Source organism: Medicago sativa, chromosome 1, assembly GCF_051527215.1.
Source record: "Medicago sativa cultivar Bolivia chromosome 1, Bolivia_mono, whole genome shotgun sequence".
Lineage (NCBI taxonomy): Eukaryota > Viridiplantae > Streptophyta > Magnoliopsida > Fabales > Fabaceae > Medicago > Medicago sativa.
Genome location: NC_140749.1, coordinates 8,836,374 through 8,861,369, shown reverse-complemented (window position 1 = coordinate 8,861,369; position 24,996 = coordinate 8,836,374). Strand labels below are relative to the sequence as shown.

The following is a 24,996-nucleotide window of genomic DNA, read 5'->3' as shown; positions in this document are numbered from 1 at the left end:
TTAGTTCACGTCAACATTCATATTTTCAATTCAATACTTGATGTATACCTCTACCGCATCAGAGATAAATGGAACACAAAAATGGGTAGGGAAATTGAGTTGAAGAAAAAGACAATGAAAGAGGAAAAGAAATTAAAAAATGGAAAAGGATTGAGGACATTTTTGTCAATTACTCCCTCCGTTCTTTTTTAAGTGTTACTTTTGGAGAATTTTTTTGTTCCTATTTAAGTGCCACTTTACATAGTTCAATGCAACATTAAACGTTATTTTACTAATATTACCCTTATTTATTATTGTGGAGAGAGAAATATATGTAATGAGATATTAAATAAATAAGGTTATTATAGTAAAAATAGAAATTATTGTATCAAAAGTAGCAACATTTATTGATTGTCTTGATTTGTGTAAAATGTCAAAATGTGACAATTAAAAAGGAACGGAGGTAGTAGAAGTGTAACAAAAATATCAAAGTATATAAATTAAGGATATTTTAATATAGAGAAAGGATGTTTGGACATCTAAATTTTATGTGATTTGATTTTTCATATGCATTTTCAAATGTGTATAAGTTGTACAAGATAAAAAGTAATAGAAATAAATATAAACATACTACATTACAAATAATGTTTGGATTTTTATTTTCAAATAACACAGCTGTTTAATATAAATAATTTGATAAAATACTGTTTAATATAAATAATTGGTAAAGGTGTAATGACGCAGCTTGTTGTCCGCTTGCCTTCTATTAATGTGTAAGTAATCATTGATATATAAATTTGTAGTAAAAATAAGGGAAATGTTAACCAGTACCCCTGGGGCACTGGTTAAGGAAGCAAATGTAGAAGTTTTTGCATAAAAAAATTGGGTAATCAATGTTTCAAAAGTCAAAAAAATGCATTTTTTAATTTAATTTTTCCTTTTTTAGATAGTTTAACCAGTGTCCCGGAGACACCGGTTAACACAACCCTAAAAATAAAAGCAAAAAATGTAAACAATATAATATAGTACATGAGTAAAATCAATTTCTTAACCTCAATACAAAAATAAATCCTAAATAATTGAAGATTGAGAATAAAAGTAGTTACGTGTAAAATTTTCCAACTATGTATTTGATGTTCAGACATGAAAATAACAATTCATCATCATCGCACCGTAGTTTCGTGTGTACCTAGAATTATGATTTTATAGTAACAACAAAATCCAGCAAAAATTATGCCTTGTTTTTTTGTTGTATAGCGCGTGTACCGTTGCAAGTGGTAACACACAACACAACAATGGTGACGACAGCGAGAATCTCTTCTTCATTATTACACTGCACGCACACATTTCCTCAGCACCACAGAGATACCATCATTACTACTACTGTACCATTCAGCAGTAGAAGAAGAAAAGGGTCATTGCGTCTATCAATGGCGGCGGTGAAAGAAGCGATGGTGGTAATGGAAGAAGAAGAGAAGAAGAAACTTCAGTTGGGTATTGCTGAGTTTTACGATGAGTCTTCTGGTATATGGGAGAATATTTGGGGTGATCATATGCATCATGGTTTTTATGATCCTGATTCTACTGTTTCTGTTTCTGATCATCGTGCTGCTCAGATCCGTATGATTGAAAACTCTTTGACTTTTGCTTCTCTTTCGACTGGTATTCTTTCTTTTTCACTTCTCTTCTCACTGCTCACTTTGTACTAGTATTATCTTATCTTATCTTATCTTATCACTTTCTAATGCATTAAATGTAAATAGTATACTTTGTTTTGTTCCGTTTTAAATTTGACTATGTCCAAATCAAGTTCACTACGGTTGGACTCAAGTGGTTAATGAGTTCCACCAATAATGGATTGTTCAGATAGACTTGAGTTCGATTGGTGAAACAATTCTTGGCCAGACTTTTCTTACTGTCTAGCCGAACTCTGGATTAGCAGAACCCATTATCGAAGGGTTAACGCAAAAAAAACAAAAAAAAAAACAAACAAAAAAAGAGAGCATATATGTAGGGCCTGATTTGATTGAATTATTTGAGCTAATCTAGCGACATGAACACTTGTGTGATTCTTTCAGAACTTATTTCCATAAGTTTTCAAAGATAGTTTATAAAAACAAATTTAACTTTATTTTATTATTTTGTTATAGAAAAAGCTTATACATTAGTGTTTATAATGATAGGTTTTTATGCTATAAGTTGAAAATTAAGATGTATATCCAAACAGGGCCTTAGATGAAAAAATGAAGATTTTCAATCATTAATTTATCACGTTTGGGGAACAAACAAAACCTATGAGTTAAATTGTCAGGTTTGGTAGTTGAATGTGTGAGTCTTTGTTACTATAGTCGCCAAATGTATCAAAATTACGATAAACATATATAAACATGTATTTTGTTACTGAGTTTTGTCTTGTATGTGTCTTTCTTTGGTTAGTTTTGTTATCGGATGTGTCTTTCATTAATCAATTTGGTCCATGAAATTACTAACATAAGACACGCTTAGAGATGTTTTTACAATTTTGATATATTTATAGACTAGAGTGACAACACCTTACACATTTAAAGACCAAAAAAAGCTATGAAGCAGAGAGACTAACATTAGATATGAGACTTAACACCCAGAGTTAAATATGTTTATTGGAGTAAATTGTCATTTTGGTAATTGAATGCGTGAGTCGCTGTCATTATAGTCTCGGAATGCATCAAAGTAGTACAAACCAAAGGCACACTCGAAGACTCACTTAGAGACGTTTTTATAATTTCGATACATTTAGAGACTATAGTGACATTTCCTCACCCATTTAGGGACTAAAATGATTATTCAAAGCTATGAAGCAGAGACATGGACATTTCCCACGACGAGGTGAAAGTTGGAGATCATATCATAACCCCAAGTTACACGGTTTAAATATCTTGGGTCCATAGTACAAAATGACGGAGAAATAGAAGCAGATGTAAATCATCGTATTCAAGCTGGGTGGTTGAAATGGAGAAGAGCCTCAGGTGTTTTGTGCGATAAGAAAGTACCACTTAAGCTGAAAGGAAAGTTATATCGGACAGCAGTCAGATCGGCAATGTTGTATGGTACGGAGTGCTGGGCGGTTAAGAGCCAACACGAGAGGAAAGTAAGTGTAGCGGAGATGAGGATGTTGTGCTGGATGAGTGGTAAGACTAGATAGGATAGGATTAGGAATGACACCATTAGAGAAAGAGTGGGGGTAGCACCTATAGTAGAAAAGTTGGTGGAAAATAGGCTTAGATGGTTTGGACATGTAGAGAGAAGACCTGTAGATGCCGTTGTTAGAAGAGTAGATCAAATAGAGGAGAGTCAGGTTAAAAGAGGTAGAGGAAGACCTAAGAAAACCATTAGAGAAACCATTAGAAAGGATTTAGAGGTCAATGAGTTGGATCCAAATATGGTTTTTGGCGTCATTTGATCCATGTAGCCGACCCCACTTAGTGGGATAAGGCTTAGTTCTTGTTGTTGTTATTGTATTGACACATAGACAACGATAATACTTTGAAAAAATGTAAGTGATTGAATATAACCACATAGGTTGATGTCGTGTAACACCAACTACATCTTCAATCTGATGTCTTGGTGCTACATAGAAAAAAGGTTTTAGTTACTGTATTATTACTCAAAAACAATGTCTGTGTGTAATTTCAGATGTTATTAACAGCAGTAATTTTTTTTTTTTTTTTTTTCATTTTTTGCTGGTAAATTTTATTTTGGTTGGACTGGCTAGTACTGACTACCTGTTGTTATTGATGCATGTATGCTCAGATGATCCATCAAAATGGCCAAAGAGTGTAGTTGATGTTGGGTGTGGCATAGGGGGAAGTTCAAGGTACCTGGCCAAGAAATTTGGGGCAAGTTGTGTAGGCATCACTCTCAGCCCTGTTCAAGCTGAAAGAGCTAATGCTCTGGCTGTTGCTCAAGGATTAGCTGATAAGGTCTTTCTTTCTGTGCATTTTATCCTTTATCATCTATTTTTTTACACATTTTACTACTTGATACTCAATGTGTTGAGTAATATTATTATAATGAATCTCACCAAGGGTATTAAGAACTTGTATAGAATAGAATCTACTCATATGTGGCCTATGCAGCACTGACACTTCCGATTGAAAACACGTATCATATTCAACATGTGTCTGACTGCAACGTGATACTGGCACATGTGATTATATTCAATCACTTTCATTATTTAAAATTATTATTGGTGTCTATGTATCAATGTCAGTATCGTGTTTGGTGTTTGTGTCTTTATGTCAGTGCTTCATCGCGTGGCTGATTTAATATTTACCTTTACTGTTTATGCAATGCAATGCAATTGTAGGTGTCCTTTCAAGTTGCTGACGCTCTAGAACAACCATTCCCTGACGGCCAGTTTGATCTAGTGTGGTCAATGGAGAGCGGAGAGCATATGCCTAACAAACCAAAGGTCCTAATTTCTTTTGCCGTCTCACTTGCATACTGCACTTCACTTTCTTTGATATTTTCTGTTCTTTATGCCAGTAAAGTTGTAATCAATCTCATTTCAGTTTCCTATTTCATACAAAAATTGTTTCAGTTTGTTGGTGAGTTAGCACGGGTAGCAGCACCGGGTGGCACCATAATAATAGTAACATGGTGTCATAGGGATCTTGCCCCGAATGAAGAATCCCTACAACAATGGGAGAAGGATCTCTTGAAGAAGATATGTGATTCATTTTATCTTCCAGAGTGGTGCTCAACTGCTGATTATGTCAAATTACTTGAAACCATGTCCCTTCAGGTAGTTAATTAATATACGTAATTGTAAAATTTTCATTCTCTACTGTGAGTTGAGAAATATTAAAGAGTTTATTTGAGTCTACATGAACAGTGAACACTTATATTAGTATTTGGATACACTTGTTATTAACTATTAGTTTTTTGAACAATTTCTTATATTGGTTGAAAATAGTTTTTTACATCTCAATTTTTCACAAGATACTGTAACCGTAAACTTATTGATATGGAAAAACTTAAGGAAGTTAGAAGCCAATTCAAATGAGATAGTTGCATATCATAATTTATTGAATAAGCACTTAAACAATCACTATGTGCTATCAAGTTAGGTTGTATTGACATGTTTGATTGCTATCTATCTAGGACATCAAATCAGCAGATTGGTCTCCCTTTGTTGCTCCATTTTGGCCAGCAGTGATACGTTCAGCATTAACATGGAAGGGTTTCACCTCAATCTTGCGAAGTGGTAAGCTCAACTTTTTATATTGCATTTACAAACAACTCCCTTGTCTCAAATCACTAGTCTTATTAAATACTCTCCGTCCTATATTGAGTGTCACGTTAGCAAAAGGAAAAGTCTCAAAATAAGTGTTGCTTTACATTTTTTTTCCTAAACAACAAATGCTGGTATTGTTAGTATTTTGTTGAGGGTGGAGATCGAACCCTCAATCTCCTTATCATTCCTCTCCTAAACTCCCCCACCCAACTACCAAGCCAACCTTATATATCCGTGTTGCATTACATGTTTGATGTAACATTTGTTTTATTTTAGTTCTCTTCCCAAATTAATGTTATATACTCCAGTATGCATTTATGATAATGGCCAACAGTTAATGGTTTATATGAATACTTTTGTAAAATTGTTACACTCTTTCATTTATGTATACCTTTTCTGAATATGTGTGAAATAATCTAACTAAAGTGACGCTCGATATGTGACCAAAGGAGTACATAAATTGATAATGATCTTGTTGGATGAAATGACTTAATTAGAATTATGTCATTTTTGTTATTGTGTGCAGGTCTAAAAACTATAAAAGGAGCTTTAGCTATGCCATTGATGATAGAAGGATTCAGGAAGGGTGTGATTAAGTTTGCCATTATCACATGTCGAAAGCCTGAAAATGCAGAGGGTCAATGATTTTAATGAAACAGATTTCCTACATGTCATTTATTTTGATAGTTCACACATAAAACAAATAAGAAATAAAGAATACGTGTTTCTGCCATGTCAGATCCTACTGGGACTGAATAAGTGATATTGAAGGAAAGATGTAAGCTAGTTCTTGAACAAAACTCTAATGGCGACCGATAATCAGCATCTTCAATGTATACAAGAGTACAGTTTTAATATTTTTTGTAGCACTGGAGTATGATGTGGCGGCCATTGAGCAATAACATGTTCTTGGCCATTGTGGATGGATTGTGGGGTCTGTGTAAAGTAAATTAAGAACAAAGTGAGTGTTTGGTTCCACATCCATTCACCGACCGGCGTCCACATGCTTTCTACTGTGAAAGACAAGAAGCTACAAAGTATAACTTCAAGTTAACCGCACGTTTGATGAGTTTCTGTCGCGAAAACAAACACGCTAAAAATTGAGTTCGGTGAAAAGATGTAAAAGTTTTGAAATTCTATGTGGCACTTTTGGGTCCACAAGAGATAGTTAAGAATCTAATTTGTGTTATAGCATTGGAAATGCTTTCACAATTTATTTGGTGCACCTATGGTGGCATACGTCACCTTTCGAAAGTCGTAACTCGCAATCATTTTCTTCCTCACGAATGAGAGTTAATCAATAGTTGAGAAAAATAAGTGAATACGAATATGCATGTTCACAACTCAAATCGTATTGTTTTTTCTTGAATTGATATTGATAGGCCATCACCTCTATCATAAGAACAAAGAGTATTGTGAGTTTCTACTTCCAAAAAACATCGTCAATCATCATTAGAATTTGCATTAATTTATTGGTATCAATCAACCATAGACGACTATCAAAGTATTCCACCGTAAAACCCACACATGGCATGACATTGGTAGTAGTTGTCTATTTGGTTCAACATTTAGATTCACAATCTTACGTCTCAAGACCAAACATCGTCGTGAACATTACGTCTCAAGACCAAACATCGTCGTGAACATAAGAAGCTAGAAATTGGATAGTTTGTTGGACGTGTGATGTGAACGCGACTTTCAAATTTTCCAAACAATAGATTTTGTTTTGATTTTTTTTTGTCCAGAATTTTGTTTTGATTCTTAAATGCATTGTTGATTGCATAAACATCTAAAAAAGTAAACGGTCACTTTACCAAAGATATATTGTCAAGTGAAGGTTAGAAGCTTTGTCAACTTGTTTTATGCCCTTTATTATCCATATTCCACGGATGAAGTTCATTAGACCCTTCTTTTCCATTGCATTAAGATGAAAACGTGAAACCTTAAAGAGCAAAAAAAAAGCAAAACCAATTTATTAAACAAATGAGCCTGCATTAGCCTAAACTAATGACTTTTGTGTATGCAAGCTAGCTTCTAGTTGAAGTGAAAACACACACACACGAGGAACAAGAAAAGAAGAACAAAAAAAACGGCCATTACTTTTCCATATTTTCCTCCACAAATCTAGTGTTATACTTGTCTTGTGAATGGGGTTTGAGGAGCATTGACTTTGTAATAAAAGAAGACAAAGATTCCATAACGAGGAGCCAAAAGTGGTTGCTTCTTACTTTTGCTAGGGAAGGGTCAGCTGCAACACTAGTCACATTGCAAAACCCAACACTTTACCTTTGACAATTTAACATCGTGATTCCACTTTCTCTTTCTTTTATGCAAACATCAAATTATTAATTTAATGTGACACCAGTTTTTTTGTTTCTGTGCTTTCTGTACTTTTTCATTTTTTCAACCCGAATCCAAAGCTCCTCTGTATTGTCCTCTAACAATAGTCAACTACTTATGTCTATATTGGCATATAGTAGTGGATTTTATTTATCCAACTTCTTATTGTAAAATTCATGTAAAATTTTATATTCATTTTAGTTTTGATAATTTTAATATAAGGAATCACACTCATTTTGATATTAGTAAAAAAAAAGACATGTTTTTAAAATTTATTTACTATTTTTACTTTTGATTATAAGTTATCACTTTTTTCCAATCTATTATTTTGTTTTTGCAAACATTATATGTGAAAATAGTGAATTTTCATTTTCAACACTTACCATTCTATTCATTGACACAATTTTCACATTTAATTAAAAACATATACCTACATATAAAGGGGAATATCAAGTTTTGGTGTTCCTTCAAAAAAAAAAAAATCAAGTTTTTGATGTAGTTGTTTCTTCCAATTTTATTCTTTATCTAAAAAGTCTTATTTACAATTTTATCATTTTTATCCAATCAAATAATTTAATTTTTTTTAAAATATATACACCAATTATATTTATACCTATATATAAGATAAGGTTTTTAGTTTGTAATTAAAAATAAAATAGAAAATAAAACAAAATAGTTTTTTGAAATTAAATTGATCCATTTTTTTTTATAAAAATGAATTGACCCATTTGTTCTATACTAAATAATAATGTTATAAAATACCGTCCAAAAAATTATTAATGAAAAATTGACGTAAGAAAATCCGTTGACATAGAGATATATAGATATGATCCAAATCTATCCAATGTAACACCAACATTAAGCCACTCGTGTGTGTTGTTTTGTGCGTGTGTTTGTGTCTTTGTGGCTTGTGAGTAGTATAGTACTGTCAAAGTGTCAACAATCCATTGTTGTTAAACAAATATTATTTGTTCTAAAAAAGTGATCCCTACGAACCTTCCTCCCTCTCTCTCTCTGTGTTGTGGAGAAATTCACTTTCCCTTTTTCACTTTTTTTGGATTTCATTTTAAACACCTAATCCATACCCCCATTTTCATTCATTCTCCTCTTGTGTCTGTTTGTGTTTTACACTCTCACCTTGCACTTGCACTTGCACCTGCTCAAACACCTTCACTTCCTTCAGGTACTTTTTTGTTCTTACTTTCATTCATCATCTTGTTCTTGTTCTTGTATTATATCATCATTACTTTAAACCCTTTTGAATATGTGTTTTTTTTATTTACTGTTTTTAGTATTATTTAGTTTTTTTTTTTATCATTTTTTATTTTTACTAGTTCTTGTTTGAGGGTTTGTAGTAAAAGGGGTGAAATTTTGATTACTGTTTGCAATTGAGGTCTCAAGGTTAATCTTTGCTTGTGAATTTTGAAGAATAGCTTCTTAAGCTAAGAGGGTTTATTAAAAGTTATATAAAGTCTTGACCTTTAATTTTTTTTGTTATCAAAATGAATCAAGCTTTGCAATTTTTATACTGAAATTAAAAGGGGTTGGAGAATGAAGGGGAAAGTTTTGAACTTTTTCATGGTTTACCCTTTTTCATGATATGTTAATGTGTTCATTTGAAAGTTACTATTCTTATCAATTGATTTTGAAAAATTGATTTTTTTGTTGTTGGTACTAACATCTTAGTTCATTTGTTTCTGCAGTTGTTTGTTCTAAATTTCTGTTCAATGGAACATAGATTGAAAAGAAAGTCTCCAGAGAATGGATTCAATAGTTTTTCACTGGATGATCTGAATGAAGATGTCTTTGAAAAGGTACTTTCGTGGTTACCTACTTCGAGTTTCTTTCGTCTTACTTCCGTGTGCAAAAGATGGAAATCAGCTGCTGATTCTGCGAGTTTCAAGCTCGCTTGCTCACACATCCCCACAAGGGATCCTTGGTTTTTCATGGTTGCTCCCGATCTCAACCAGTCTGTCATCTTTGACTCGGCTGAAAACAGTTGGAAAAGACTCAATCATCCGAATCTTCTGCTCGAAGATTCCAACAAAAGTTGCATTCCTGTTGCAGCTTCTAATGGCCTGGTTTGCTACCGAACTTCGTCAGGAAACTTCATTGTGTCCAATCCTGTGACCGGATCTTCTACCGAACTACCTCCGTTGAATTTCGCCTCAGAAAATCAATCTCTCAATGCTGTTGTTATGAGTACTACATCTTTTAATGGCCAAATATCCTACAAGATTGTATTAGTCTTCGGTGAACTTCCCAATCTTTCGTTTAAAGTCTATAACTCAAGCTCTTCTTGTTGGGAAGACGAGAATGCTCTTGGGAGGAAGGTCGATGATAGTTCAGCTGATTGCGATTCAACCGATGACAATGTTGTGTACTTTCTGAGCAAGGCTGGAAATGTGGTAGCAAGTAGCATGCAGAGAAGTCCAACCAAGCAATATTCGTCGGTCATTACTAACAAAGACGGTCAAGAGGTAGTCTATTTTTTGAGTTCGTCCGGGACCGTTGTAGCTTGCAATTTGACCTGCAAGTGTTTCTTTGAGTACCCTAGGTTGTTGCCAGTTTTTTGCGAATACTCTATTGATATCGTCGAGTGTAACGGTGAGATGTTAGTCGTTTTATTATCAGAATTCTTGGAAACCACAAGTCTTAGGGTGTGGAGATTCGATGAGACCAACCGATGCTGGCAACAGATTGCAGCAATGCCAGCAGCAATGTCTCATGAATGGTACAGAAAGAAGCCGGATATCAATTGTGTTGGTGCCGGTTCTCGGATTTTTATATGCTTGAACTCTCCTGAGCTATGCACTTATGTTCTTTGTGATTTGGTAACCAACAACTGGGTTGAATTGCCAAAATGTTGCATTAATGGAGAAGTCATGGAGTTTATGTCGGCATTTTCTTTCGAGCCAAGAATAGAAGCTTCTGTTTGACGGTGAAATGCCCTAGCCGGATATCTTGGTTTTGGTTATGAACCATTTTTTATGTTATTTTTTTTCTAGTTTTTGAAGAAACCATTTTTTAATGTTCTGTTAGCTTGAATTTTATTTTGATTTGTGCTTAATTTTTTTTCTCTTCATGCAACATAGCTAGATATGGAAGCTAACCAAATGATTTGATTGTTGACAGATTATATTGTAATTTTCTTAATTGATTGTCAGATGTAACCTTGTTCTCATTTAGTGGTATTATCAATGAATGATCTTGTTCATGATTCTTTTTCATTGTTTGATCTTGTCTCATGTTAATGCTTGTAAAATATTATTACCTATAATCTTTGTCTGAGGTAAAATTTATTTGCTATGAGATTTTGGCATAAGGAAGTAAAATTTGAAAAGTTTTGATAGACTGCTTCATATAACAGTTCCATCGATTAACTTTATAAGTAAACACTCGTTTTAGTTCTCCACAAATAGAGGAGACATCGATATGGCTTTTCTGCAAGAAAATTGACATTAGTTTACTGTTTTATATATTGAAAGATGATATCAAAATTATCTTCTTTTATTTTATTTTGTTATGGACTGTGAACCTTTTAACGGATGAAGGAAACTCATCTCATTTATGATTGATTGTTTAAATTTCTTTGAAGGATAAAAGTGCATTAATTTGGTTTTTACGAGTCTTCTATGTAGATTTTCAAGCTAACTAAGATTTTTATTCCAATAGAAGGTATTCCTAATTTTTTATTGTAACATTGACATGTAAGATTTCTTTTAATGTTTTTTGGACCGCTTGTTAACATGACCCTTTTATATTATAGGTGTTTTGGAGTAAACTTTACTTACTTACCTCTAACGAATGGCCTTGGATCATCTCCTTCAAATTTCTCTCATCCCCTCTTCTAACTCTCCATAAAAAAATCAAGAGAGTAAGATTAAGAAAGAGATAGATAGGTAGGAAAGGGAATGAGAGAAAAGAGAACGTGAGGATTCCAAGTGTTAATGAACTAACATTGTTTGTTTTTTGATAGAGAAACTAGTGAAAGACATGTTAGCTTCCAGACTATCATTTTTAAGATGTGTTTGATCCGTTAAAAAAATAAGAATTTGTATCATTCAACTTCAATTGTACTTGATTGTAATACTGTTATTTTACCGGGACGAGACAAATTGGAATGTAAGAGATTGGACACAAACTAAAATTTAAGTCCTTCACAAAACTCCATCACAACTATTAGTTACAAATACAATATGTCTAAAATATCAAAATAGTTTTTTGTCTAAGAAATACTACCTCTGTCCCTAATTATAAGACTCTTTTGAGAAATTTTTTTGTCCCTTTTTATAAAACGTCTTTGCTATTTCCAACTACATTAATTATTTCTTTACATATATGTCCCTATTTATTATACATATTTTTCTTTAATTAACAATAAATAGTACTCCCTCTGTCCCGGAATAACTGACCCATTTTCTAAAAAAAAGTGTCCCAAAATAACTGACCCATTTCAATTTTCAATACAACTTTCATCATTCCCAATACAATATAACACTAAATAATACTACTTTTATCATTCCCAATACAATATATTCCACTTTCCCCTTTATTTATACATTTTTCTTAATCTGTGTGAAAAACCAAAGTATGTCAATTATACCGGGACAGAGGTAGTATATGGAAAACATAAAGTAACTCTCTCTCTTAAGGATAAAATTGTAAAAACAATAGTAATTATAAACAACTTTAATACAAATACCCACTTTCTTAATTCCCATGATTTTAGCAAAAGGTCCTATAATTAGGGACGCACGTAGTATTATACAAGATAAAAAATTGTTTATTACATTAAAAGTTTGTCATGTGTTATTCAATCTGATGTTATAGTGATGTTTGGTCATGTAGTGATGTGTCAATATTGCATGGAAAATAAAACATGAGTCTTGTTAACGAGTGCCTCCGGGCACTCTTTAAACATCCTAAATTTAGTAATTATTCTTTTAAAAAGTCAACTGTTCCAATTTCCAATGCATTTAATACACAACTTTTCATTAAAAACTTACTATTTAAAGGGCTTAAAGAGTGCCCCGGGAGCACTCGTTAACATTTCCCATAAAACATTGATCATCAATGACGTGGTATTGTAAAAAAAATCATCAATGACATGGCAAAAAATGATTGGATGACCTACTGAAAGAACGGTAGGAGCATTTGTAGACGATCATTCCCTTCAGTTTCCCCTTGCCGAAGAAAATCAATTCCCAAACCAAACATATAAAACATCACAAAATCATAGAAGAAGAAAAAGAAAAAGGGTTTCTCAATTTCCAAAATCTGAGTGAAAAATCATTGCAATTTCAATTCGAATTTGAGTTTCGTAATCACAAAGAACAGAAAAAAATGGAATCAGAGAATTTGGTTAAACAAGAATTGGAGGAATTGCAGAAACAATTGGGGAAGAAGCAGAAATTCGAAGACGCTGTTTCATCTCTCAAATCTCTGCTCCAAACCACGTATCCATCAGCTTCCACCTCTCTCCGAAAATTGGTATACTCCTTTGATTTCAATTCTTCATTAATATTCAACAAAATTGTGTTATAATTGTATATAATTACTTGCTGGTGTGTATTTATCAATTTAATTTCTGGGTTTTGTTTATTTTTCTATGTTTGTTTAGGTTTGGTAAAAAAGAACTGATTTTTAATTTGTTTGGATTGATTTATAGTTTATATTGTTATGTTATGTTATGTATGCAATATAACTGGATATATTATGATGAGTTAGTACACATGGTTAACTATACTTGTGGAGATTCACAACGTCGAGGGGATAATTGAGTAACTGGGGTGGTGTTAAACTGTTTATAGTTATGAAGCGCGGACACATACATTGACACCAGTAAGAATTTTAGAAAATTATAGTAATTGAAGCTAACAATTGAGTAGCTGGGACGGGGTGAAACTGTTTTACGAGTATGAAGCACCGACAGGTCAGATACATTGACATCAAATATTGGGGTGGCACTTTGGTGACATAATGTCACCGTGACATTAAATCTGGGCCACACAACACACACCTTTGTGTGACCCAGATTTAATGTCACCCATACAACACATCTGAGCCACACAACATAAACCTTTGTGTGGCCCAGATTTAATGTCACCGTGACATTATGTCACTGAAGTATTATCCCAAATATTGATGGTTTGACACCAGTAATAAGAAAATGATAGTATTTGAATGTAAACAGTATTTGTCGTGACTCGTTGGAAAAAAAAAAATTGTGTGTGTCATGTCAGGTTCAAAAACTGACACGCAGCAGCAGAGCTTCCTTGGAATATGGAGGGGTGCAGAAAGTTTTTTATACATATATAATAAAATGCTAATACACATTAATGAATTACACTTTGTTGAGGTAGCTAGGCAGAGGGATGAAAGTAGTAACGTCTAACGTGCAGGTTTGATCCCTGGATTTCGTGTTTTTGCAACTCATCTATTTTTTTTCATCCAAGCAAGGATAACAAGTAAAATCTCCAAATGCTAAATATCATACTCGAATCTAGTATTTCTATATAAAACAGAGGTGCTATACTGCTCAGTGCTCACCAACATCAATTTGATATCAATTTGCTATAAATATTGTGATTATAATACGAAGCACGGACACTCCTCGGATTAGGCGTGTCCCGGTGTCGGACACGTGTCGTGTCCGACACCGACACTTGTAATTACACTGAATTATGTGATTTTTTCAAATTATTAGCTGTGTCGGCGTGTTTGTGTCCGTGTCCGGTGTCCGGTGTCCGTGTCCGTGTCCGTATCCGTACTTCATTATATGTGTGTGTATCTATGGCCCCTTCATAAATTTGTGCCAAGCTCCACCGTTGCTGACATGTGCTGATTACTGGACACGCTTTCAATCCAAAGTGATGGTGCTACACAGGCAGTAATTTGGTGGTTATCTCTGCTAACGCAGCCGTGCCCTGTCGATAAGTCTTGGGATTGAGATTTCCTCTCTTTGCTCTCATTTTCAACATATAAAGGAAATTAAACGATATGCTATTGATATATGTATGTATTTATCTCTGTATATATAGATGTATGTTGTTAATGCTAATGATGAGGTCGACTGATAAGTTAGAACAGCACTGTCGGGGATGTTTAGTTTCGTTCCTGTTAATGATCTTTCACTGTTAGGTCATTCATAAGTGCTCTTGTTAGGGGTACTTTGAATAGGTTAACGTTGTTATTGTTTGATGGATAATTAAAGGCCAATAAATTGACTGTGGTGTTATTGGTGGTGGCAGTTTTATTCTGTTATATGCCGAGTTGCGACAGTGTTGAAGACGAGATATACAGCACCCGGTTTCTGGAGTGCTGGCCTTGGCCTTTTTGAGCAGGCTATATTGTTTGTTTCTGAACCTTTTGAAAAGGAGCACCTGAAGGCTTGCATTGCTCAGGCCAAGGAACATTTGCATCTAGAAGACAACCCTTCACAAACTTCGCAACCTGCAGTAAATCGTGAAAATAGAGGTGATTTTCTTTTTGAAGAGTTTTTTTTCTTGATGTGTAGTTTATAGCTTTTTCATGTTGATGAGTTGTGGGCTATGGATGTTTTTAGATAGTTTACTTTAACCTTCCCGTGTTTATCGCGTTTTGTTGATTCAGGATATCTTTTTGAGGGGCACCTTACGGTAGATCAAGAGCCACCACAACCTGAATGGATGATGCAGGCGAACCTCTTGAATGAAGCTGTTCGACTATTTGAAGCTCAACCTTCTCAGGGTTCAGCAACAAATGACACCACGCCAGAGGATGTTGCTAGTGTGCTTGAAATGCTTAGAAATAGATTGGAAGAAGTTGTGCCCCTGGTATTTATCCAAAAACTTTTCATGTATTTTTGGTCACCCCTTATTTGCTTTCATTCTTTCTCTTAAATATCAACCTGGCTTTGAATTTCTCTAGATTCAGTTTCTGTAACTTAAAGAAAGAAGTTTGTGGCTTAAGCATTGTTTGAAACATTAACAAACCAGCTATCCGAGGTTCAATTGAGAACTTCAACAAATTTTGTACGCTCAACTTAGAACTTGAGCATACATAGTTGACTTCAGAATAGCATTTCTTGAGGTTCTATTAAACAAACCAAGCTACTTAAGATTGGTTCAATAGGATAATTTTTCACAACTTCATGAATCAACGTAAACAGCCTGCTTAACAACACAATTTCTTATGCATAACGTTCCTTGTTGCGGTGGCTTTCGTGGATCTATAATTGATAATTTGATTGCGATGCATTTTTTTGTTAATAAGCAAAAGATAATGATGCATCCTTTTATGGGTAATTAGATATAAACAACCTGCTCAGCTCACTCATTTTGTTAACTACTATATCATATTTTGCTTGTTTCAACTTGCCTTTTGATTAATGTATATTCATTTTTGTCTCATTTAATTGTTACACTTTACACTGTTTAATTATAAGGCTGACTTGCTTCTTTTTAAAAAAAATAATAATTGATTAGATGGAGACTGGTGGTCCTGCAGCTCCAAGAGTTCCTCCTGCAAGCAAAGAAGTTGTCTCAAAACTTCCTGTCATTACTCTCACAGAAGAGATCCTGTCTAAGATGGGGAAAGATGCAGAGTGTGCCATTTGCAGGGAAAATTTGGTGTTAAATGACCAAATGCAAGAGTTACCGTGCAAGCACACATTCCACCCTCCATGTTTAAAGCCATGGCTGGTATTGTTTCTTAGTCCACCTATTTACTGAAAGTTCTGTTTTGCCCTTTTAAAACCAATTTTTTGCATTTGATACTAAAGAGACGGAAGAAATTACATGATCGGATATGAAGTTTGTTTAATTTTATTCCTTATGTGGCAGGATGAGCACAATTCCTGTCCAATCTGTCGTTATGAGCTGCAAACTGATGATCATGCTTATGAGAGCTGGAAGGAACGTGAAAAGGAAGCCGAAGAGGAGAGGAAAGGTGCTGCAAATGCTCTTCGAGGCGGTGAATTCATGTATGTTTAGACGGCTATTCAATACAATTACGATGTATACTATGGTTTACCCTGAAATAAGGGATTATAAATTTCCTGTTGGTGAATAGTTGTGTATTCTTCATTATTTGAAATTATAGAGTTATCTCGTCTCATGTTTAGTGTGACTGCTATTCCTTGAAATTCAATATCTCACTTTATAGTATTACTGAACAATGATTGTCTACAAATACAGTCCTCCAAACAATGTTGGGATCATTGATTCACGTGTTCAATTTTATCCTATGCATGTTCATTCTTTTCCGAACATATGTTGAAGAGGTTGAGCTATAAACAACAAGAGTTCATAAAATGCACCCAATTAACCATTCAGGTTACATGTGTACACACTACACACAAAGCAGAGCAAAAATGAAAATTGCAATGATTCATTGCAAACCCTTCAGCTGAGAATGGTAAACGCGGCAATAAAATTGGATTCATATCTCACTTCACCATAGATTGTGCAGAACTTTAGGATAATTTTGAGAATATCTAAACTGTTTCTTGTATTTTAAGGTACATGTTACATCAAAATCTTGCTAAACTAATGTGTCAATATAGTATCCATGTAACCAGTGCCCTTCATTGATCAATTTTTCACAGTCGATGGTATTCAAAGTACACATGATGTCAACTCAAATTTAGTCCTATATTTGAATCAAATCCACTAAAATTGGATTAATACAATTGCGGCTCTTTTTTCAGTGCACAATGTAAAAAATAATTATTTACAAGGAAAAGTCCTCAAATTGTTTTAGCGTTACAGATTACAGAAGCACTAATAGATTATAAAACATGGAAAAACAATTATCAATAACTGTATAGGATCAAATGCTTCGGAAAGCATTTCTTTGTATCGATCCAAGAAGGATAATGTGTTTATTAACCGGAAATTGAGCAAAAGTTCTTACAATATGAAAATAAAAGATAAATTGTACAAAGAAAGTAATTCCCAACTACTCCAGAGCAACACTCTTTCTTTGCCTAACCATAATGGTTCCCCCAATAATCTTGCATACTCGTTACAATTCAGGTTTCATTTGGACGACATTAAAATTTTGGTTTGATGACTTTGTTTTAATCTCTCTTCTCACCAATCATTTTCATTAAAAAAGTATATTTTAATCGTCGGCTATCATTTTTTCTCATCAAAATACATTTGGTAGGGACAATGCATAATATATGCAAAGTCCGAGATTCAAACCCCGATCACCACAAAAAAAAAAAAAAACACACATCATTTATTTATAATTTTTTAATGAAAATATCTATTAAAGACTTGATGACTTCAATGGTAATAAACTAAAAAAATTCCTTAAATACATACTTTAATGTGTACATTTGTTTATAATTTTTTTCAATTATACTTTTTAATTAATATTGATTGCATCACTCACGATTTAAATTCAATATTTATATTTTCTGTTTGTGATACTGATAAATACAAATACATGATCAATTTACTTTAGTAAACGTATCATTATCACTTTTTTATTTATCTCAATTATTTTGAGAAGGGAGTACATAATAGCCCTTCTTTCCCTTATCCCTCTTACTCGGGTCTCCCTCTATCAATTAGTTAGAGCAGTGTAACGTGCACAGTTTCAGTAGGGAAGACCATGCCTTATAGGAGAAAGTCTAAGTTGGTCTTAAACACAAATAAAATATGCTTAGGCATACTTCCTTGAATAAGAAAAATTTAAAGATAAAAGTAAAAAAATGATATGACTAATTCATTTCTCTTTTAATTTTTTTCATTTGTGTGTGCGCCTAAATATTTTTAATTTAATGTTTTGACTATGTAAGAGTATCTCAAGTTGTAAATCCTCTAATACCTAAAAAATTACTAAAATTACTAAATTTCCTACTAAATTTAATGGATCTGAGTCATCTGACTGAGTCTGAATACAGGCAGGTACTAAGATTTACTGCTCACTAAGTCTACCCTACCTGCACTGTATTTATTTACTTCCATACTTTCTCTTTTTGACAAAATTTACTTCCATGTATGTTCACCTATTAAGCTTAGATACATATATTCAAAAATGATTTTTTTTTTAGGGAATATATTCGAAAAAAAGAACATCATTACTTAATCAATTACATATATTCTAAAATGAAAATATCAACCCAAAAAGAACATCATTACATATATTATAAGGTTTTTTCATTTTTTTAAGTAAAAAGAAATTAGAAAAATCATGTTTTTTTTATTATCTTTTAAAGAAAAAACAGAGCAAAATTAAAGAAAAATCATTTATCCTGCGCGTATTGATTTCCACCATCGTATCCCGCGCATATCCTAGACGTATCTGAAATATATACAATTTTTTTTTAATCACCGGATACTCTCCCGATACGTATCAGGGCGTATCAGGCAAGTATTGATGCAAGATACATATCGGATACATGTATTTAATCAATTTTGCAGTATCTAAGAGATGTTAACGTATAATTAATTATCATTATGTATCAAATTAAAAATTTATGAACTAAATCTAAAATTTGTATTTTATGAAGAAAAAAAAATCTAATTTGTATTTTATGAAGAAAAAAAATCTAATATTAGTAAAGACTTAACTTACATGAGTTTTTTTTTTATTTTTTTATTCTGACAGTATAATGTACTCTCTATCCTACAATCAATTTCATTCATAGAGGAAAAAATGTCTGAAAATAACATCAGAGGTTTTTCCCTTTTAAGTAAATCCTACAATATCAAATTATATTTGAAAACTACATCAACTTTTTATTTTCATTGATCAAGCCTCTAAAAGAACTTAAAAAATTACCCTAAAAAAAAAAAAAAAAGAACTTAAAATAGATCACACAATTTACCTTTCCACTTTTTATAACCTGGATTGCATGCTGTCAAATAAATGACATTGAATTGGTGCAATTTTAAATAATTATTTACTGATTGTTGGACCAAAATTCGACCGTTTAGATTTTTTCAAGCTCGATATTTTCATTGCAATTTGAATTGAAAATTTGAACAATTCAATCTTTGATCAACCAGCCAATAATATTCACCACTGCGTGAATGCGTCAAAATGTTCGACTGCAAGCAATCTGAATTCAATTTCTAATTTTCGTTGGCTATGATGTGCAACATAATTCTTTAATGACCAGAACACTTTTTCCATGAAAGATCAGTTCTTATAATTAAGAATTTAAGATCCAACACTAAAACATTCCTTCATGAAAACAATCTAACTAAATGTGGTTAATATCAACCAAATCACATAGTTTAAATATAACAAATAATGTGAATCTATATCAAGAAAAGTACTTGCAAACAATATATCAAACATGTAATGATCAACAGTATGTATAACTGTTTATTGTACCAAACAACATTCTTCAATTCATCCTTTCACAAACAAGCAATTTCAAAATGATTAGATCCCACTGCAAGTCTCAAACCAAGCAACTCTAACAGTGCTAAAAACACTGACCATACACAACCAAGTATTATCACCTCAAAAATGAATATTTTTAGGTATAAAGCATCAACCTGAAAAAATATAAGTCAATATATAACCCAGCTACATTCTAGCTTGGTACTAAAAAAATGACAAATACAAGTTCTCACTCAGTTTAATATACACCAGCGCCTCTGGCTAACGAATTGAAGGTGCCAACACATCCCCCAATCGTCATATGATAAAATTGCCAGAGAGTAAAGCATTCTCGAAAACCAAAGTCAAGAAACCTCCCATAACAAATCTATTCAACATTACCAAGTGATTGGCATAAAGATCAGAGAATTGACTTAACTGTGAACCAGTATGAGCCTCAGATCCTAATAATACACCGCCTTGTTAACTGCTCGGCCTTACCCTACTCCACCTATTTGAATATCTTTGTGAACTTTGCGGCGACTCACGAGGCTCAGAGAATCTGTCATTTCTGGGCTCAGAGAATCTATCATTTCTGGGTGCATATCTTTGTGAATTTTGATTCCACTCACGAGGCTCTGAATATCTATTGTTTCGAGTTGGTGCAGATCTTGGTGAATTTTGAGTCCACTCACGAGGCTCTGAGAATCTATCGCTTCTAGGTGCAGATCCCATTCCATCAATCCTGCCACCTCTTCTATTATCTCTCCTCATATAATGATTGTGAGGTCTGTTTTCTCCGTTTTCCCCAACGGTTGACTTTTTTTCTTCTTGCTCAGCTTCATAGGCCAATGGTTGGATCCCCTGAAGATCGGGTTCTGGGATATACCCAGCAGGTCGCTTGGATTCATCCATTCTTCTAAATGTGATTGATATCCTAGCAAAATTTTCAACAAAAAGAACACAAATCAATAACCATTTTTTTCGTAACACTAATGACCATTTTAATGTAACACTAATGACCATTTTAACGCTGAACATACACGCCATGGACAAATCAATAACTTGTCATTGGTGTTAAAAGCCGAAAAAGGGAATATCTATCATTTCAGTAAATACCTTTTTGTAGGAACTGCAGGTACGCAATGCTTAGCTACATCAGCTCCATTTCCATTTAAAACAAGTACAGATCTGTAGAAGGTAAAAATGATTATAAGATTTGGAATCGTCAATAACAATGGAAAATTGGTAAATAATTTAATCCAAATAGATCCGACGCCGTGTAGCAACAGTTAAAAAACTAAATAGACATAGTAGTAGATAAATCAAGATTGAATACTTACCCTACTGGTAGAGGAATAGCAAACGAACCATCAAATTTACCAGGACCTGCAATCCTAAGGTTTGATCCAAAAAGTATGTCGCACTCACTTAGAAATGAGACAGTGCAAAATGGTCGAACAAAATCGTGATTATCAATGTGTGGAGGTATGCAGTCCCCTTCTTCATACACATTCACGATACAACTATCTGGCACACAAGTAGTTGGAAGTACATGCCACTTGACTAGGCGTCGAATGATGACCTTGAAAAGATCAGGTAAAGGATCTATGGATGCATGGTGGAGAATACCAGGTGGGTTACCATCCTTATCCTGTAACCAGAAAGTTAATTTTAGAAGTTATACATCCATTTATGAAGCTCATCAACCATAATAGTTTGCCACAAACGATAGCTAAGTTTAATTCTGTCTAAAGAAAGAAATGTGAAGACATTATGTGAGAGGGACTAACCACTGCATAATTGTAACAGCACCCAAATTGGATAGTTTGGCGTCCCTTGCCCGGCATCCACTTTCTAGGAGCTGAGTATGTCCGGTCTGAAAAAGTTAAGAATCAACACCCATATAGTCAGTTCCTCAGAAATAATGCTATTTATCACATTATCAAATTGTCAAAGTAGTATAGCCAATTAGGGGAAAAACATTTATTTTTTTGTTTTCGGTATCTTATGGTGTGAAGTTTGCATATAAAATTTATAGACAAAGTGCAATGAATTTAAAGTATGGGCCCAACCATGCTTATTCTAAAATGATAAGATTCTCTCTCTTAAAAAAAAAGATTCTTTCACTATTTCCAAACCCATTGGCCTCATTAAGTTTTGGGCAGCGCTCAAAACTCTGGAAATATATGAAAATTACTTCTATATAAATTTGGTATCTCCATGGCCAGTAGTCAAAGGGAAAGGGTCAGAGCATGTGGCTGATTGAGGCCCGTTGAAGTGTTTTTGAGCGGGACAAGGTATTGCACACCTTTAGCAACTTCCCAACTGTTAAAATAAATAACTAGTTGTCAACCATTGTTACTCTTGATAGCAAGCAGCTCAAGGTTATGAATGATAAGCTTGAGTAGTTAAGTTACAAGGCATTTGACTACTTTTTCATTGCAATCATTAAATTACATATTGGGGTACAAGTACACATTCGGCAACCATCTTAACAGTTTAAATTTCCATCTCACAGTTAAATTATCAATAAGTCTTTACAGAAAAAGAAATCAGGACGATTCAAAACATGAACCGGCACTATAAAAAGAACCAAAGATAGACATTTGATAAGTCAACAACAATTGTATAGCTAAAATAAATCTTAACAGAATAAATGATGCAGCGGAATAAACTAAATCTTGATAATTTATAGGAGCAGATACAATGGCAATCAGGTTAATCAGTAAGCTATAGATCATCAAATTCATGATATTACTTCATATACACAAGTCAGTTTATATGCATAGGAATACCACAAACATATAAATAATTTGATTAAACTGATCATAACTATATAGTACAAAATGACAAAGGTCATGCACAAAAACAATTTTGGACATCAATTTAATCGTATTCATTAGGTTCAGCTAATTCTATTTTTCCACAAATGTAAGTTAGCAATATCAAACAAGGAAGAATCATTCCAAGGTTTCAAAAATCGGTGCAAAACCCTAATTGTGGTCGCTACATCAAAGTTTTCAATATTTAATATCTCTGCAGCCATAATTGTGGCCACAATCTTTTTACAAAATAAGCGACACAACTCAGAATCGACCACAATCTAAAGCCTTGGATTTTTCAGTCCTAGAGCATCATTATCATTAATCAACAACAAATACATAACAAATTAACAACAAAAAAAGAGGTTTCGAGATGAAAATCACAAACCTTTGAGCTCTCCCATTCTACCCATCTCTTGTAAAGAAGCAACATAGTTAACGATCCTCTTTTGTTCAGCAGCACTAAAGATACCGGTATGCAACTCAAGACCATCAAGAATGTTCACCAATTTTCCATTAACCCTTTCAAAACAAATAAAATCTTTCTTACGCCTCACATTCATAAACCTAATATACTCTCTTTGTTCCCTAGGCAAAACAGCCTTATCAGCAACAACCCTATTTTCTCCTGAGTTGTTCCCTGAAACCACACCAACGTTGCTATCATGTTCATCATGTTCATCTTCACTAAACTCATCATCTTCTTGTGCCATATCAGCCCAAGACATGCGTGGACTCGGAGCTTCCGAGATTGAATTTCCCTGCACACCATCATTCCAACTCCCAAGAGAATGACAATCACAGTTGTCTTCTACATCAACCTTAATCTCAGAATTTTCAATTTTGTTTACAGACTCTGCAAAATTCAATGAAAAAAAATGTAAAACTCAAAAAGAAAGATCCAGATTTCAGCAGCACGTAAACTCAAAAAGATTAGTAGTTTCCTATGTTAAAATCCAATGAAAAAATTAGTGGTTTCCGAATTGTATTCATTTCAACAACGCATAAACGCGAAAAATATTATTAAAACTACGTTTCTCCAATGTGAAAGCAAGTGAATCTATTCACTCCTTTCTTGATTCAACTTGAAGCTAGAAATTGTAGCTTTTCATTCTAGAATTGATTTTTACACTCAAATTTAACTTAATGTATCCAAGCACAAATCACTTCACCTTCAACTAAATTTTCACCAGAATCAATTTTACATAATCAATTCACTCGAAACCAATTCTAATCACCGCATAACCAAACATACATGCACATAGTTTCCTAAATGTATTCATTCAATAGTTCAACAGCATATAAACTCAGATTTTTAAAGCTAGTGAATCTATTCAACCCCTTCTAGATTTGGGAGTTCATATCAACTAACAACTAACTAACAACAATGTGAATCCGGCAACGGCGCCATTTGATAGCTTATAGTGATATCAAAGTACTTAAACCATCCAATCAACCCAATTGATAAAACTAAATTTTTTGATGACCCAATTCAAAAAAACTAAACTTTTAATGATCCAATTATCTGAAAAAACTAAATTTTGTGATGACCCAATTGAAAAAAAATAAGTTTTTAGATGACCTAATTGAAAAACGATAAATCTTTTTGATGAAAATTTAGGGTTTAAGTTACCTGGGGCAATTGAGATGGAATTGATGCGATCGGAGAGAGATTGAACACAGTTGCGGCAGAGACCTTTGGAGAGAAAAGGAAGCCAAGTGGAGAGAAACTCAGAGGCGATTTGAAGCTCGGAAGGTTGATAATTAAGGAGGAATGGGTCGTTGTTTGAAGGTTGTTGAGGTCGTTCATCCATGGCGGTGGGGAGAGAGAGAGAGAGAGAGAGAGAGAGTTGAAACAAACGCAACTGAAACAAGACCAAGATACTACGCTATGCTTCTTCAAATTTTAATTTTATTGTTTTTAGAAAAACTAATAATATTTATCTCTTTTTTTCTTCTTTTTTTGATAATAAAAAAACAAATATTTTAATCTTTTTTTGATAAGATCTTGATTCAATTGTGTTTTTTTCACGCAATGTTTCCGTTAGATTTTGAATTTTTATTTTTTTGCATAAAAAATAATACTATTTCTTTCTAAAGTTCCTTAAAAAAAACTATTTATTTCAAAAGTCAAATTTATGATAAAAGACTTGATTTGAATTGAATAAAATATTGGTATAAAAATAAGAAAACATTCAATTTTATTTTGACTGAAGAATAAATTATATTTTTTGGTCAAATAGGTTAGTG

General features: G+C 33.4%; 4 protein-coding genes across 4 annotated transcripts; 3 read left to right on the top strand and 1 right to left on the bottom strand.

Annotated features, from left to right (window-relative positions):
- Positions 1-1,335: 1,335 nt before the first annotated feature.
- Positions 1,336-6,111, top strand: G-TMT (gamma-tocopherol methyltransferase). Its single transcript, XM_085701327.1, has 6 exons — positions 1,336-1,641; positions 3,769-3,938; positions 4,325-4,429; positions 4,559-4,762; positions 5,122-5,224; positions 5,781-6,111. Exons 1-6 carry the CDS (start codon positions 1,410-1,412, stop codon positions 5,897-5,899), a joined length of 933 nt encoding a protein of 310 aa, XP_085557453.1. The 5' UTR covers positions 1,336-1,409; the 3' UTR covers positions 5,900-6,111.
- Positions 6,112-8,440: 2,329 nt separating this feature from the next.
- On the top strand, positions 8,441-10,824 carry LOC146952371 (F-box family protein). The gene is made up of 2 exons (XM_085701318.1): positions 8,441-8,777; positions 9,298-10,824. The coding sequence occupies exon 2, from the start codon at positions 9,322-9,324 to the stop codon at positions 10,531-10,533; it is 1,212 nt and encodes a 403-aa protein (XP_085557444.1). The 5' UTR covers positions 8,441-8,777; positions 9,298-9,321; the 3' UTR covers positions 10,534-10,824.
- A 1,997-nt stretch (positions 10,825-12,821) lies between these two features.
- Positions 12,822-16,804, top strand: AIP2 (RING/U-box superfamily protein). The gene is made up of 5 exons (XM_085701305.1): positions 12,822-13,087; positions 14,848-15,073; positions 15,209-15,411; positions 16,063-16,278; positions 16,420-16,804. The coding sequence occupies exons 1-5, from the start codon at positions 12,941-12,943 to the stop codon at positions 16,567-16,569; spliced, it is 942 nt and encodes a 313-aa protein (XP_085557431.1). The 5' UTR covers positions 12,822-12,940; the 3' UTR covers positions 16,570-16,804.
- Positions 16,805-19,886: 3,082 nt separating this feature from the next.
- LOC146952369 (RNA demethylase ALKBH9B-like) lies at positions 19,887-24,629 on the bottom strand. The gene is made up of 6 exons (XM_085701292.1): positions 24,380-24,629; positions 23,135-23,602; positions 21,715-21,800; positions 21,265-21,575; positions 21,041-21,112; positions 19,887-20,858 (listed from the first exon to the last, which is right to left on the bottom strand). Exons 1-6 carry the CDS (start codon positions 24,558-24,560, stop codon positions 20,405-20,407), a joined length of 1,572 nt encoding a protein of 523 aa, XP_085557418.1. The 5' UTR covers positions 24,561-24,629; the 3' UTR covers positions 19,887-20,404.
- Positions 24,630-24,996: the final 367 nt, after the last annotated feature.

Coding starts and splice junctions, on each gene's coding strand:
- LOC146952371 (XM_085701318.1), top strand. CDS start 9,322: ATGGAACATAGATTGAAAAGAAAGTCTCCAGAGAATGGATTCAATAGT.
- AIP2 (XM_085701305.1), top strand. CDS start 12,941: ATGGAATCAGAGAATTTGGTTAAACAAGAATTGGAGGAATTGCAGAAA. Junction 13,088..14,847: donor CCACCTCTCTCCGAAAATTG/GTATACTCCTTT, acceptor TGGTGGTGGCAG/TTTTATTCTGTTATATGCCG. Junction 15,412..16,062: donor TGGAAGAAGTTGTGCCCCTG/GTATTTATCCAA, acceptor ATAATTGATTAG/ATGGAGACTGGTGGTCCTGC.
- G-TMT (XM_085701327.1), top strand. CDS start 1,410: ATGGCGGCGGTGAAAGAAGCGATGGTGGTAATGGAAGAAGAAGAGAAG. Junction 3,939..4,324: donor CTCAAGGATTAGCTGATAAG/GTCTTTCTTTCT, acceptor ATGCAATTGTAG/GTGTCCTTTCAAGTTGCTGA. Junction 4,763..5,121: donor TTGAAACCATGTCCCTTCAG/GTAGTTAATTAA, acceptor CTATCTATCTAG/GACATCAAATCAGCAGATTG.
- LOC146952369 (XM_085701292.1), bottom strand. CDS start 24,560: ATGGATGAACGACCTCAACAACCTTCAAACAACGACCCATTCCTCCTT. Junction 23,603..24,379: donor TTCCATCTCAATTGCCCCAG/GTAACTTAAACC, acceptor TGAATTTTGCAG/AGTCTGTAAACAAAATTGAA. Junction 20,859..21,040: donor CCTGCAGTTCCTACAAAAAG/GTATTTACTGAA, acceptor AAATTTTGCTAG/GATATCAATCACATTTAGAA.